The 14,206-nt window shown below is 39.4% G+C and overlaps 1 protein-coding gene across 8 annotated transcripts in view; it reads left to right on the top strand.

Moving 5' to 3' along the window:
* LOC135208575 (WD repeat-containing protein 7-like) overlaps positions 1 to 14,206 on the top strand; it is a 263,777-nt gene that overhangs the window by 48,019 nt on the left and 201,552 nt on the right. For 7 of the 8 annotated variants that reach the window (XM_064240915.1, XM_064240914.1, XM_064240912.1 and 4 more), the window contains exon 8: positions 1,241 to 1,264. The exons of the other annotated variant lie outside the window; for it this stretch is intronic. In XM_064240915.1, coding sequence (XP_064096985.1) covers positions 1,241 to 1,264 — 24 coding nt within the window. The remainder of the gene's footprint in view (positions 1 to 1,240; positions 1,265 to 14,206) is intronic. 8 annotated transcript variants of the gene reach the window in all.

The following is a 14,206-nucleotide window of genomic DNA, read 5'->3' as shown; positions in this document are numbered from 1 at the left end:
AAGAAGAGACTGTTGTCTTTATTGTAAAGAAAAGAACAGTTTAAGGAGTAATGTTACTGATATGAAAGAACGAAAATTAAAGCATACATTGACTAAATTTAGAATGAATGGGTGATGGAATATATTTAAGTTTTGAGAATGAGATGTGGTAAACAAAATAATACTGTTAGATAGAGACTGATCGTTTGTTTCTGGTAACATATGGTGTAATTTGTCTTTTTATCTGTTTTTAAATGAGTGTTGTAGCTACATCACTTGTTTCTTTTCTTTTTCCTTATGAAAAATTTCCTGCTGCAGCACTTGGAACTAAAAGTTGAAGAGTAATTGAATTATTTTTGTAATGTTCTTTTCCATTCATAATTTCTTCATACAATACTGGACTCAAAGTACTTCACTTAATGAAGGGGTTTTGCTTTTCACAAGTACCTATTTACAAAAAGGACTTCAAAAGTGCTGGATACACTTTTACAGTTTAGGATGTATTGAAAAGGAAGTAATTGGCACATATACAATAGAAGTTCTGAAAAGTTTTGAAGTACAAAACATTTCCTTAAAAGATTATGCTCATTTGCTTGCAGTTACTCATTACCTTAGAAGTAAAGTGCTGTGGTGCTGTTTTACTTTGTTGTATGAAATAAAAAGTTGCAGTCAGTGTGCACATAAATGTTTGTCACTTCAAAATGCTTACTGAGTTGCTGTATAGTGTTGTCAAGGACTTCTACATAATTCAAGGCTTACATTTAATGTTCTGCTATACACCATAATTATGTGGATTTGTGTAAATTACTATTCATACTTTATCTTAGTGATAATCAGATGTTTTTCATGTTTGATGGGCTGTACTGAATGTGTAGTAATAAAGATAGTTAGTATAAATCAGCTACATAAGTTACTTTACATACAGTAAAATATATTCCAGTCTGCTTTTGCAATGAAAATGTTGCCTTTCACAGTTTTTTTTTTAATGCAGATCCAAGTTCTAGGCTGTGGTAGTTAAAGAACAAAAGTTCAACAGTTAATATTTAATTAGACTAAAGGTTTTATGGCATGATAATGAAAGTTAATATAATGCAAGCAGCTGTGTATGTATGATGATTGCAAGTTAATAGAGAAATATAAGTATACAGTATAATTTTTCCCTTATGGAGTTTCTTTTTTTTAAGTTATCATGCTTTGGTTAGTTCACCGTTATGCAACAATGCTTGTCTGTTAACCCACACCTCACCATATCCTTTTGCAGGTTATTGAGGGGCAAAGCAGTTAGGTTAGTAGTGATGCACAAGTTTCAAGTTGTTTTGGATGTGATTTCGCTTGCTTTTTGTTCCAGATCTGCAGTTATTAACTGTTGTTCTTGGTTATTGCACTGCATGCTGACATAAAACATCCTTCTGGCAGCTGAGTTAAATATGAGCATGCATTCCTTTATAATACGTATAGTATAATTTAGTTTCATTCTCATAAAATATATTAAGATTCTGTTCTCATAAAATATCACGGTGTGTTTCTCGTTGAGTCATCTGGCCATTGTATTAAATACATTTGGAGATAACTGCTTTTTTTACGCTTGGTGGAGACTGCAAAAACCACTGATAAGTTTTTTAAAATTACATATTGTTCTCTCTCGCAGAAGATATTTCCAGTCAATTGAGGTTTTCCCATTCATTTCCAGTTAACTATTTGATCAACCTGCTCAGGTAGAAGTACGTATAGTTATGGGTATCATGTGTCCTTAAAATCTACCATTGTATTTTTAATTTATTGATCTTTCTAGTTTACTTTTCTCTGAAATATTAATACATACAAAGTACCCTCATTTATAACATCATCTTGTCTGGTTTATTTTGTGGTCGTCAGGTATTACTAATGCATAGCTAATTATGTAGCTGTATTTAAGAAATTAAGCTTACTGATCTATATTTTTCAGATTGAAAGCTTAAGCTTACACCTGTGAGGTGGTGGTATTTGGAAATACTGTATATCAGGCTGAAAGAAGTCTCTGTCAGAAAAGTAGTAAAACTATTTTTGCCTTGCTAATTTTAAAATCATGGCAGCGAAATTGCTTGAGGTTTTTGAATGGCTTTTACCATCATTGAAATTGTCTTACAAACAGTGAAATTTTATCTTCAGTGATGTTAAATCCTTATATTTTCTTCTTACAAGATTTTGCTAGCAGCCTAATTGCAGTTTGGGGTGGCTAGCAATGGATTATTGGGTGTACTCAAAGCTTTGTACATATCCGGAATTCTATCTGGCGGGTCATTATTGAGAGAAAATTGAGGATCAAAGAAAAAGTTAATTTAAAACTCACAAAGTTATATTGTTTACCTTCTTTTGTTATAACTGTTTGTGCCAACTTTCAAGTCCCATGTTTCAAAAAATTAAATTGTGGTAAAATGAAGTGAATTTCAGTATTTTCATTTCATTTGCTTTTAAGTGAATAGAATTTCATAAGAGGTTAAATACAGTAATGTTACCGTTTTTACAGTACGTAATGTTATTTTCAAAATGTAATCACCACTTAGAGTGCTGTTACTCTTTGAATTTTCAAACTTCATTTTAAAGGAATTGTGATATACTATAATATGCTATAGTTTTGCTAGTCTTGTGACTTAATTAAACAATGTTCCATTGCCATTACGTATATATTCTAGTCCTATTGCAAAGTAAAACAGAAATGAACAGGTGGGGTTAATTATATGATAATACTAATAATAATAAGGATAATGATGATAATAATAATAATAATCAAAACTCAACGGTGGAAATAAGATGAAAGCCATTAACACATGGGCATTACCAGTAATCAGATACAGTGCAGGAGTAGCGGAGTGGACAAAGCATGAACTCTGCAGCATACCTAGATAAAAAAAACTAGGAAACACATGACAGTACACAAAGCACTGCACTCAAGGGCAAATATGGACAGACTTTGTATAGCACAAAAGGAAGGAGGGAAAGGACTACTAAGCATAGAGGACTGTGTTAACATCGAGAGAAGAGCACTGGGGCAATATTTGAAAACCAGTGAAGATGAGTGGCTCAGGATTGCATGGGAAGAAGGACTGATAAAAGGAGACGAAGACCCAGAAATATACAGAGACAGGAGAATGACAAACAGAACGGAGGAATGGCATAACAAACCAATACATGGACAGTACATGAGACAGACTAAAGAACTGTACAGCGATGAAACATGGTAATGGCTACAGAGGGGAGAACTCAAGAAGGAAACAGAAGGAATGCTAACAGTGGCACAAGATGAGACCTTAAGAACCAGATATGTATGTTCAAAGAATGATAGAGGGAAATAACATCTCATCCGTATGCAGGAATTGCTATATGGAAAACGAGACCATAAACCACATCCAGTACAAACAGAGGCATGATTCAGTAGCGAAAGCCCTCCACTGAAGCCTGTGCAAGAAACACCAGCTAACTTGCAGTAATAAGCATTACGAATACCAACCTTGGGGGGGGTGATAGAAAGCGATCAGGCAAAGATCATGTTGGACTATGATATCAAAACAGATAGGGTGATACGTGCCAATGGACCAGACGTGACTTTGATTAAAAAAATTAAGAAGAGAGTATCACTCATTGATGTTGCAACACCATGGGACACCAGAGTTGAAGAGAAAGAGAGGGAAAAAATGGATAAGTATCAAGACCTGAAAATAAAAATAAGAAGGATATGGGATATGCCAGTGGAAATTGTATCCATAATCTTAGGAATGCTAGCCACGATCCCAAGATCCCTGAAAAGGAACCTGGACTCATGCAAAAGAGTATGCTCCTAGAAACAGTGCTCATACTGAGAAAGTAATGGACTCCTAAATAGCCAGGATGCAACCTTGAACCCTACACTAAAAAACCACCCAGTTGAATAGGATGTCTGTGATAGATAAAGAATAATAATAACAATAATAATAATAATAATGTATTTTTCAATATATTTGTATTCATATATAAATGTGGATTTGTTTCTCCATTTCAGGACTTATGTTACTATGAGTATTTTTTAATAATAATTAATCATAATAAAAATAATGATGATAAGTATGTATTATCAGTGCAAAATACAGTGGTACCTCGAGATACGAAAGGCTCAACTTATGAAAAACTCGAGATACGAAAGCTTATACGAAAAATGTTACGGCTCTACATATGAAAATTGCTCAAGATACGAAAGGTTGTTGCTGTAAAGTCCAAGATTTGCCCCGGACCACCGATAACAATTTTGAAACTCGCACGCCGCCAACTGAGTAGACTCGCCACCATTCTCCTGCTCTCCCATTGGTTCCTGATGCTAGTCACTGCCGTGAGATCCTTCTCTCCTATTGGTCAGCATCCTTCCCATCATGCATCTACAATGGTCCCCCCGTATTCGCGGGGGATGCGTACCAGACCCCCCGTGAATAGTTAGAACCCGCGAATGTTTGGAACGCCTATAAAAACGCTAAAAACAGCCTATTTTGTTAGTAAAAACTCAAGAAAAACCACTAAAAATTTTCATACTTGGTTTTTTTAATAGTTTTATCACAAAAAGTGCATTTTATAATGAAATTGATAAAAAAAAAAACAGGAATTTTTGGATATTTCTCATGGAAAAATACCGCAAATGCGCAAATTTTCCGCGAATAATGCAGGGAAACGTTCCCGAGAGAAATCCGCTAATATGTGAGTCCGCGAATACGGGGGGTCCACTGTACTACGTAGCGGCGTGCCTCGGCCACTCGGTAGCAGCATCGTTATTGTACGCACGCGGTATTCGTTCGTTCTAACGATTTCATTTATTAACGTAAATTCGTTAGTGATTTTGTTGTAGTATATACGTACTTTATCATGTTGTGTGAGAACTTTACTCCATACTTATACGTAAATTACCTATAGTATATATGTAGTCATGGGTCCCAAGAAAATTGAAATTCGTGGGCATCACTATTTTGTCCAGGAAGAGGACCCACGTGCATGACGAGATGGAAAGGCTTCTTCTTGTCTGGATAAAAGACAAAGAAATCGCTGGCGATACAATAATGGAGACGGCAATCTCCCACAAGGCCAGCGCTATTTTCGGCGATTTGATTGCCCAGGCCGAAGATGACGGAGAAGAAGGGACATCAACGCCAACCCCAGACTTCAAGGCTTCGCATGGGTGGTTCGAGAAATTCCGTAAACAGACTGGCATCCATTCGGTGGTGTGGCATGGGGAGGCTGCCAGCTCGGAGACGAAAGCGGCCGAAGCCTTTAAAAAGACGTTCGACGAGATGATGACCAAGGCAGGGTACAGTTCTCAGCAAGTCTTCAACTGTGATGAGACTGGCCTTTTTTGGAAAAAAATGCCTCATCAGATGTACATCACGGAGGAAGAGAAGAAGCTACCCAGGCATAAGCCTATGAAAGACAGGCTTGCGCTTGCACTTTGTTCAAACGCCAGGGTTTTGCAAGGTGAAGCCCCTACTGGTCTATCATTCCGAGACTCCTCAAACCTTCAAGGCCCACAAAGTGCTTAAGGAGAAGCTTCCAGTGATGTGGAGGGCTAATGCGAAAGCCTGGGTAACGAGGCTTTTGTTCACGGAGTGGGTAAATCTGTGTTTCGGCCCGACAGTGAAGAAATTCTTGGAAGAAGCGCCTCCCTCTGAAATGCCTTGTGGTGTTGGACAATGCCCCTGCTCACCCTCCTGGCCTCGAGGAAGATATCCTAGCGGAGTATTCCTTCATCAAGGTTCTTTATCTTCCGCCAAACACCACCCCTCTCCTCCAGCCCATGGACCAGCAAGTGATATCGAACTTTAAGAAGCTGTATACGAAACATCTTTTCAAGAGATGTTTCGACATCACCGATACCACAAACCTCACCTTGCGTGAATTTTGGAAGGAGCATTTCGATATTGTGATATGCATCCGACTCATTGACCAAGCTTGGCAGGAGGTTTCGAGGTAAACCTTGAATTCCTCGTAGAGGAAACTCTGGCCTGATGCCGTATCCACCCGAGATTTCGAGGGATTCGACGTGGGTGAAGCTGGTGCTGCAAATTCAGAAACAGTTGACGATCCTGAAACTGTTTTGCAACCAGATCTTGACGAGGTCGTTGCACTCGGCAAGTCCATGGGGCTGGTCGTCGACGAGGATGACATCAACGACCTTCTCGAGGAGCACCAAGAGGAGCTTACGACGGATGACTTGAAGGAGTTGGAGGCCATGCAACATAACGTCGTTCAAGAGGAGTTCTCTACCAGCGATGAGGAGGAGGAGGACGACCCTATGACCGGCAGAAATTAAGGATGTTCTAGCGGCTTTTCATAAAGTGCAATCATTTGTAGAAAAAAAGACACCCCGAAAAGGCTTACACAGGTCGTATGGTTGCGCAGTTCGATGAGGCTTGCATGAGTTGTTTCAGGAACATAGTGAAAAGTAGGCAGAAGCAATCTTCCTTGGATAGTTATTTTTTAAAGAGGCCTTTAGTATTAGCAGGAGTGAGCAAAAAGGAAGAACCAAGTGATACTAAAAAGCAGAAAAAAAACGTACGTAAAGTATAAAAAAGTAAAAAAAAATGTAAAAAGCAAAAAAAGAAAAAAAATTTTTAGTTTTAGTTTATTGTAAAGTTAAGTGTTACAGTTTTGTTAATGTGTTTCGTAAAGTTTAGTTTATGTATGTTTTCCTTACATTTTTTTATGTTTCGTAAAGTTAAGTGTACATACGTATCTGCCGTTTGTCTTCCTCCTCTGTCGCCACTTTCGGAGATAGCCTCACTCGAAAGGTAAGCTTCCACATTTTACTACATACATACAGTATTTCTTGTATACCATGTACACTAATACACTTTATTTACAGGTAACTAGCAGTACCGATTAAGTTAGGTATTGAATGGTCCAAATTGTTGTAGTATTTCATTGTTTATAGGTCAATTTAGCTTTATTATGAAATTTACTGGGGTGGATTTGGAGGGCTTGGAACGGATTAGCCATTTTACATGTAAAATGCGGTCCAAGATACGAAAAACTCATGATACGAAGGCCGCCTCGGAACGGATTAATTTCATATCTCGAGGTACCACTGTACAATACACCAAATCTAAAAAGTAATATGACATCAAATAATCATTATGGGAAGCACAGCTGATCTGTTAAGCCAACATATATTGAAGAGGCATTAGACACAAGTAGTTAGTATATTGTATATTAGTACAGCAGCATATAATATATCATACACTATTATTACAGTAGTAGGTGTTACTTACTGGTACAATTTCGTTTCTGTCGAGATAAATTTTTTAACAAGACTTAGTTTTTGTATTTTTAAAAAACAAACTTTATTGAAAACAAATTTTCATTATCTATGGGACAGAAAGATGATTTTTGTAACTTTACATCATTCTTGTCTGGAATCACAAAATTTTTAAAGAATCTTGAGTATAGTATAAGCAATTAAGTGTATTGCTCATTAGTGTCTTACTACAGAACAAACATTATTTGAGATGAATCTTACCTACTGTTAAATTTAGCTATATCTCCCCGTCGATTAGGCGAGTCGGCATTCAAACAAAAAAAAATCGAATGGCTGCCCGGATGACTGTCTAGTTTACCTGTTCTCCACCAGGTGTGTTTCGAATGTTTTAGCTCTTGTCAGAATTCTCCTTGCCGCCATTGCGGCTAGGCGATTGTTGGTATTCTATGAAGTTTGGCTGTTTTACATCTGTTTACGGTATTGTAATTTCATTTTCCTAGGATATCTTCCACCAGAAGCAAAACCAATAACCTCAGGCTATGTAGGAATGCTTTGGTGTAACCAGGATGGTGAATTGGAAGTTGATCAACATTCCTTTGAACTTGTAGGTGTACAGAGTATTTTGGAACTACTAGATGTGAAGAATGTAGGGAATTGTTCTGAGAATTTATGCCTGAATATGTCAGATATAGAAAGACTGGGACTAATAGATTGCGAAAGCAATTAGTTAGATGAGGACTTAAACCTCTCAGGCTATCCCTACTTAGACTAGGCATTTTAGTAGGCTAGTATTGACTTCCATTGTAGCTCCGCCTTCTGCTCCCCATTCGATTCAGGAAAAGCGTAACGAGAAGTTAGAACATTAACCTATTTTTAGTTCTAATACAATTTGAACTTAGTTCGTGACGGGAACGTTTCGAATACCTCCAGTGTGCGCTCATTTTCGTGTTCCCTGTTAGAATTAAGGTGTTGGTGCCCTCGTCTGTACTTAGCCCGAGCCTAGGCCTGCCCTGCGACAGTTGGAAACGTCCGCTGCCAGGGAACCGGGTCGGTTCTCAGGACGATGGGATTCTGTGCCCTCCAATACCTACTTCGCCCTTTTTCATGGTCTTAATCTCGTTTAAAGCTTTTGCCGAAAGACCATTAAAGAGTTCACATAAGGACCGTTTCGGTAAGCGTTAATGCTCGCTCTGTAGACGCATTCTGTCGTCTTCAACACCTAGTTTGAGGTGTTAGCATGCATAGGCTTAATAATATATGATATAGGTATAGATATTTTATTGAGATGATAATGTGTCTATAGTGAGTTTTACACGTTTAGATATGTCGACTTGGTTGACTGTTTATCTCTCATGTTTTGGTTATTCTAAATTCTTGTATGCTTGCATATTCCTTTTTCTTCGTAATGTTTGTTCTTTGTGTGCTTCCTCTTCAGCTATCGGCAAATCTCTTACTAATGCCTCGATTAATGTTTCTCTTTCAAGTCTACACTGTGTATCTAAAGTTCTCGCTGAGTTAGATATTCTAGTTTCAGAGATTTCTAACTTAGTTTAATATAGGAATGCTTTCAAGTATGTACGATCACTTTTGGACTGGGCGGGAGCATTGTAACTCCTCTCCCACCGCCTCCCACTTTTGGCGCCTCGTTCTCTCTCTCCCTCTGTCGAGTGTCGACTTGTGTGGACTGCGGACCAGGGTTCCCAGACGTACGATAATTTTCGTACGAGTACGATAAGTTGACCCTCTGTATGATAAACGATTATTAATCAAAATACAATGATTTGAAGAGATTTGGTACGATAATTTGTTCTGATACATCTAAGAACCCTGCGGTGGACATTGTTGACTCGTCTCGTGTGAACGCAGTTGACTCGTGCAGAGTGTGGACTTGGCCAAGTCCCGAGTCGCTTAACTGTCTTGCTCTCATTGAGTCGTGGTGGATGTGATACAGCACTCAGCTGCTTTCACCTCTTATCGACGAGTGTCACTTTTTGTCACCAAGGGTTGCAGAGAGAGAGAGCAATCCTTTAAGCTCTTTGTTTACCTCCTGTCAGCAGCTGTCCCCTCCCGTCGCCCGCTGATGGAAGAAGAGTTTGAATGGAGTTGTTGGAGGAACTCGTTTGGGCCGGTCGGCGTTTGTTGCCACACTACGCCTTGCTGTATCCTCATTTTGTTGAGGATAAAGGCCGCATAGAGAATATATCTTAATTGTCTTAGCGTATTTTGGCGCACTAAATATTTGAGAAGAGAACCAACGCTTTCTCCAGTTTGAAAGCATTTCGTAACTTTTCTCGTCCTCGGACAGAATTTCCCTTTTTCTGCCTTGGCTTGTCGTCTTGTCTTTTAAAGTCACGGAGAGCCGAAGGCCGACTTTTGCTGTACAACGCTTATTGGTGCTTTAACCGTCTTTAATAGAAGGTTCGCTTTCTTTCTCTTTCCTGTGGGAAATGAACTCGAGACTGACAGACATGCTGATGGATTTTCAGTCTACCTGTAGTTATTACCTTTTATCTACGTTGTCTCATCTCTGCGACTTCTTAACCCTTTAACGCCGAAGGGGTATAATAAAAATCGTCTCCTGTATGCCGAGGGGGTCTCGGAGTGAGCTCTGAAGGGGAAAAAATATATTTTTTTAAAAATCACAGCACGCTTAGTTTTCAAGATTAAAAGTTCATTTTTGGCTCCTTTTTTTGTAATTCTCTGCAGTTTAGTATGAAACCAACAGAAATGAAAAAAATATCATTATCATATATAAATAATGCGATATATGATAGAGCGAAAACAAAATTTCATATATAATTGTATTCAAATCGCGCTGTGAGCAAAACGGTTAAAGCTAACAAGTTAATTTTTTTTCGTTGTAATGTACACTAAATTGCGATCATTTTGGTATATAACACATTGTAAAATTATCAAAGTAATACAGAGAAAATATTATCACAAAATGATGCATGAATTCGTAACGCACGGACGTAAAAAAATGTTTTTTTCAGAAATTCACCATAAATCTAAATATTGTTCTAGAGCCTTCCAATTTGTTTCAAAATGAAGATAAATGATTGAATATTACTATGCTGTAAGAGTTTTAGCTTACAATTTCAGTTTTCGACCATTTCAGATGAGTTAAAATTGACCAAATGTCGAATTTTTTTTTATATATTTTTTTATATGCAAATATTTCAAAAATGAGGAAAGCTACAACCTTCAATTATTTTTTGTTGTATTCTACATGAAATTGCGCACATTTTCATAAATAAAACTCTATGAAACGCCTAATGTGAAACGGAGCAAATATTACGAGAATGCGACATACCCATTCCGAAAATTTGCGGCGGAGAATCCGCACGTGGAGGGAAGGAAAGTTTTATTTAAAAATTCACCATAAATCTAAATATTGTGCTAGAGACTTCCAATTTGTTTCAAAATGAAGATAAATGACTGAATATTACTAGACTGTAAGAGTTTTAGCTTACAATTGCGTTTTTTTACCATTTTGGTAGAGTCAAAATTGACCGAACATGGTTTTTTTTCTATTTATTGTGATTCATATGCAGATATTTCGAAAATGAGAAAAGCTACAACCTTCAATTATTGCTTGTTGTATTCTACACAAAATTGCACACATTTTCATATATAAAACTTTATGTAAAGGCTAATTTAAAATGATGCAAACATTACGACAATCGGACGAAAAAATTTCTCATTTTTTTCGGAAGAGTTACCGTGCGGACGTAAGGAAAATTTTTTTTTTTTTCATAAATTCACCATAAATCGAAATATTTTGCTGGAGACTTCCAATTTGTTGCAAAATGAATGTACGTAAATGATAGAATATTACTAGAATATAAGAGTTTTAGCTTACAATTGCGTTTTTCAACCATCTCGGTAGAGTCAAAGTTGACCGAAGGTTGAAATTTTGGCACTTATCGTTATTTATATGAAAATATTTCAAAACTGATGAAAGCTACAACCATGGGTTGTTTTTAGTTATATTGTGCATGAAATTGCGCACATTTCCATATATAAAACTTTATGTAACGGCTAATTTAAAATGGTGCAAACATTACGACAATCGCACAAAAAAATTTATGATTTTTTCGGAAGAGTTACCGCGCAGACGTAAGGAAAAAGTTTTTCATAAATTCACCATAAATCGAAATATTGTGCTACAGACTTCCAATTTGTTGCAAAGTGAAGGTAAATGATTGAATATTACTAGAATATAAGAGTTTTAGCTTATAATTGCGTTTTTCGACCATTTCGTTAGAGTCAAAGTTAACCGAAGGTTGAAATTTTGGCACTTATTTTGAAAATATTTTAAAACTGATAAAAGCTACAATCATGACTATTATTTGTTGTATTCTACATGAAATTGTGCACATTTTCATATATAATACTCCATGTAACAGCTAATTTAAAATGGTGCAAAAATTATGTCAAAGTGATGAAATAATTTCTGAGATGTGTCACTGTTACTTTTTAGTGCGATAAGAAAGAAATTCGCGCTTGCGCGCCAGATAACGATTGTAAACAAAACAACGCCTTGAAATTCGCGCTTGCGCGCCAGGTAACGATTATAAACAAAATAAGGCCTTGAAATTTTGCGCTTGCGCCCCAGGTAACGATTGTAAACAAAACAACGCCTTGATCCGTGAGCTCCCAGCATCCCCCAAGGCACGTGATTCAAAAGTTTTTGGCTGGTAGGCCTCTAAGTATTTTTCCGTGAATTTTTAAAAAAACTTTTTTATCAACGTACCATACGTCCAATCGGCACCCGACAGACAATTTATGTCAACGTTTAATATGTCCAATCGGCGTTAAAGGGTTAAAAGAGGTGGAGACACCAACCCAGCGGGAGTTTTTTTTTTTTTTTTTTTAAGCAGGGAAACAAGTAATTGATTATATGCGAACAAACCCTCGGTCTTAACAATAGGATAATTTCTAGCGCCTAGCTGGATCCAGTAAAAAAGTCGATGAAAGCAAGGAATCTTGTATCTGGCAACGCATGTGTAGATTGGGTGAAGAGTGGTCAAACGCCGAACATCTACGCCAGTCTTTTCTTTACCGCCTTGGGACGAGAGTGGGTTTTTTCCTCTCTTGACCTTTTCCTGGTTTTTGCCCGTTTCGTTCCTTTTGTGTGTTTTTGCCTATATTTTGGCTTCTGCTCCTTCTCGACATTAGCGTTGGTGCCCCGGAATTCCTGGATTTCCGTGTTCTCGTTTCTTGGCTTCGTCAGCGACGGACCCTCACATCACTTGCAGTAGGTGCCGTTCCAATTTTTGTACGATTACGAATCCTTGTACGGATTGCCGGACTTCGTCACAGCCCAAGTATCAGGATCAACGCCCCTTTCGCTCTCGTTCCTTCAAACCAAGAAGAGGCCCTAGGAGCAGAGGTCAAGGGGGCCATCAGTAGGTTGGGAGCCTATCCCTCTCCTGCACCATGGGTGGGGGTGTGCCTGGTTGGCCATTTGGCCAAGTGGCAGTGTTACGGGGCGGAGAAGTGGGTGGTAGATGTCCTTCGGGTGGGATACCTGTTGCCATTCGACTTCTCTCCTCCTCTGTCGGACAAGCTGCTGCTCTGGAAGACGTATCCACCAGATTCTCTGAAGTTCTTGGCTCTTCAGGAGGAGGTGCAGAAGATGCTGGACAAGGATGCGATAGGGGAAGTAGTGCGTCCGTCCCCGGGGTTTTACAGTCACATCTTCTTGGTGCCCAAGGCATCGGGAGGATTAAGGCCTGTGATCGACTTATCCACCTTGAATCGCTTCATCAGAAAGACACGGTTCAACATGGAGACCCTGCTCTCGGTGTTGGCAGCCGTGAGGGAAGGCGACTTCATGCTGTTGATAGACTTGAAGGACGCATACTTCCAAATCCCTGTTCATCCCACGTCCAGGAAGTTCCTTCGCTTCTCTCTGGCGGGCAAGATCTTCGAGTTCAAAGTCTTGTGCTTTGGATTGACCACAGCCCCTCAAGTGTTCACAAGGGTCTTCTCTCTCGTGTCAAGTTGGGCCCATGCTCAGGGGATCCGTTTGCTGAGGTACCTCGACGATTGGTTATTCTTGGTAGTTTCCAGGGAAAAGCTGCTGCAAGACAGGGATCGTCTTCTTCGGTTCTGCCTGGACCTGGGCATTTTAGTCAACCAGGAAAAGTCAAACCTCGTACCCACTCAAAGGATTCTCTACCTGGGCATGGTCATTGATACGACAGTGGCGAGAGTTTTCCCGTTGGATCAGAGATTGGAGAAGTTGCAGGCTGTGGCGCGCAACTTCCCCTCAAAGTCGCATCAGTCAGCTCATCAGTGGCAGGTTCTTCTGGGAGTGCTATCTTCACTGGAGAAGCTGGTCCCTCATGGGCGTCTTCATCTTCAGTCTCTGCAATGGAGACTGGGGGAATTCTGGTCTCCGGCGGGGAACTCTTCCCTGTTTATGGTCCCACTGTCTTTGAAAGTGAGAGAAGACCTTCGTTGGTGGCTGGAGGACCAGAATCTTTTGAAGGGCGTCCCTCTGCGCTCTCTCCCTCCGGACTTCCTTCTGTTCTCGGACGCCTCCCTCGCAGGTTGGGGCGGGCACTTAGGAGGCCTCATCTCTTTAGGCGTTTGGGGTTTAGAGGACAAGCAGCAGCATATCAACGTCTTAGAGTTGAAGATGGCTTTCCTGGGTCTGAAGGAGTTTCGCGGGATGGTAGAGGGTCACTGTCGTTCTCATGTCGGACAACACCACGGTGGTAGACTACGTGAACAAACAGGAAGGCCTAGTTTCTCAGCAGCTTCATGCCTTGACCGTCGAGCTTCACCAGTGGGCAATCAGCAATTGGGTAGAGCTTTCAGCCAGGTATATCCCAGGGAAACGGAACGTGGTCGCAGACAAACTCAGTCGCCGGGATCAGATCTTAGGCACAGAGTGGTCCCTTCATCAAGTGGTGTCGGACAGGCTTTTCCAGATTTGGGGGAGACCCATGCTGGACCTTTTCACAACAT

Source organism: Macrobrachium nipponense, chromosome 35, assembly GCF_015104395.2.
Source record: "Macrobrachium nipponense isolate FS-2020 chromosome 35, ASM1510439v2, whole genome shotgun sequence".
Taxonomy (NCBI): domain Eukaryota; kingdom Metazoa; phylum Arthropoda; class Malacostraca; order Decapoda; family Palaemonidae; genus Macrobrachium; species Macrobrachium nipponense.
The sequence above is the reverse complement of the archived record's forward strand: the minus strand, read 5'-3'. Positions and strand labels throughout refer to the sequence as shown.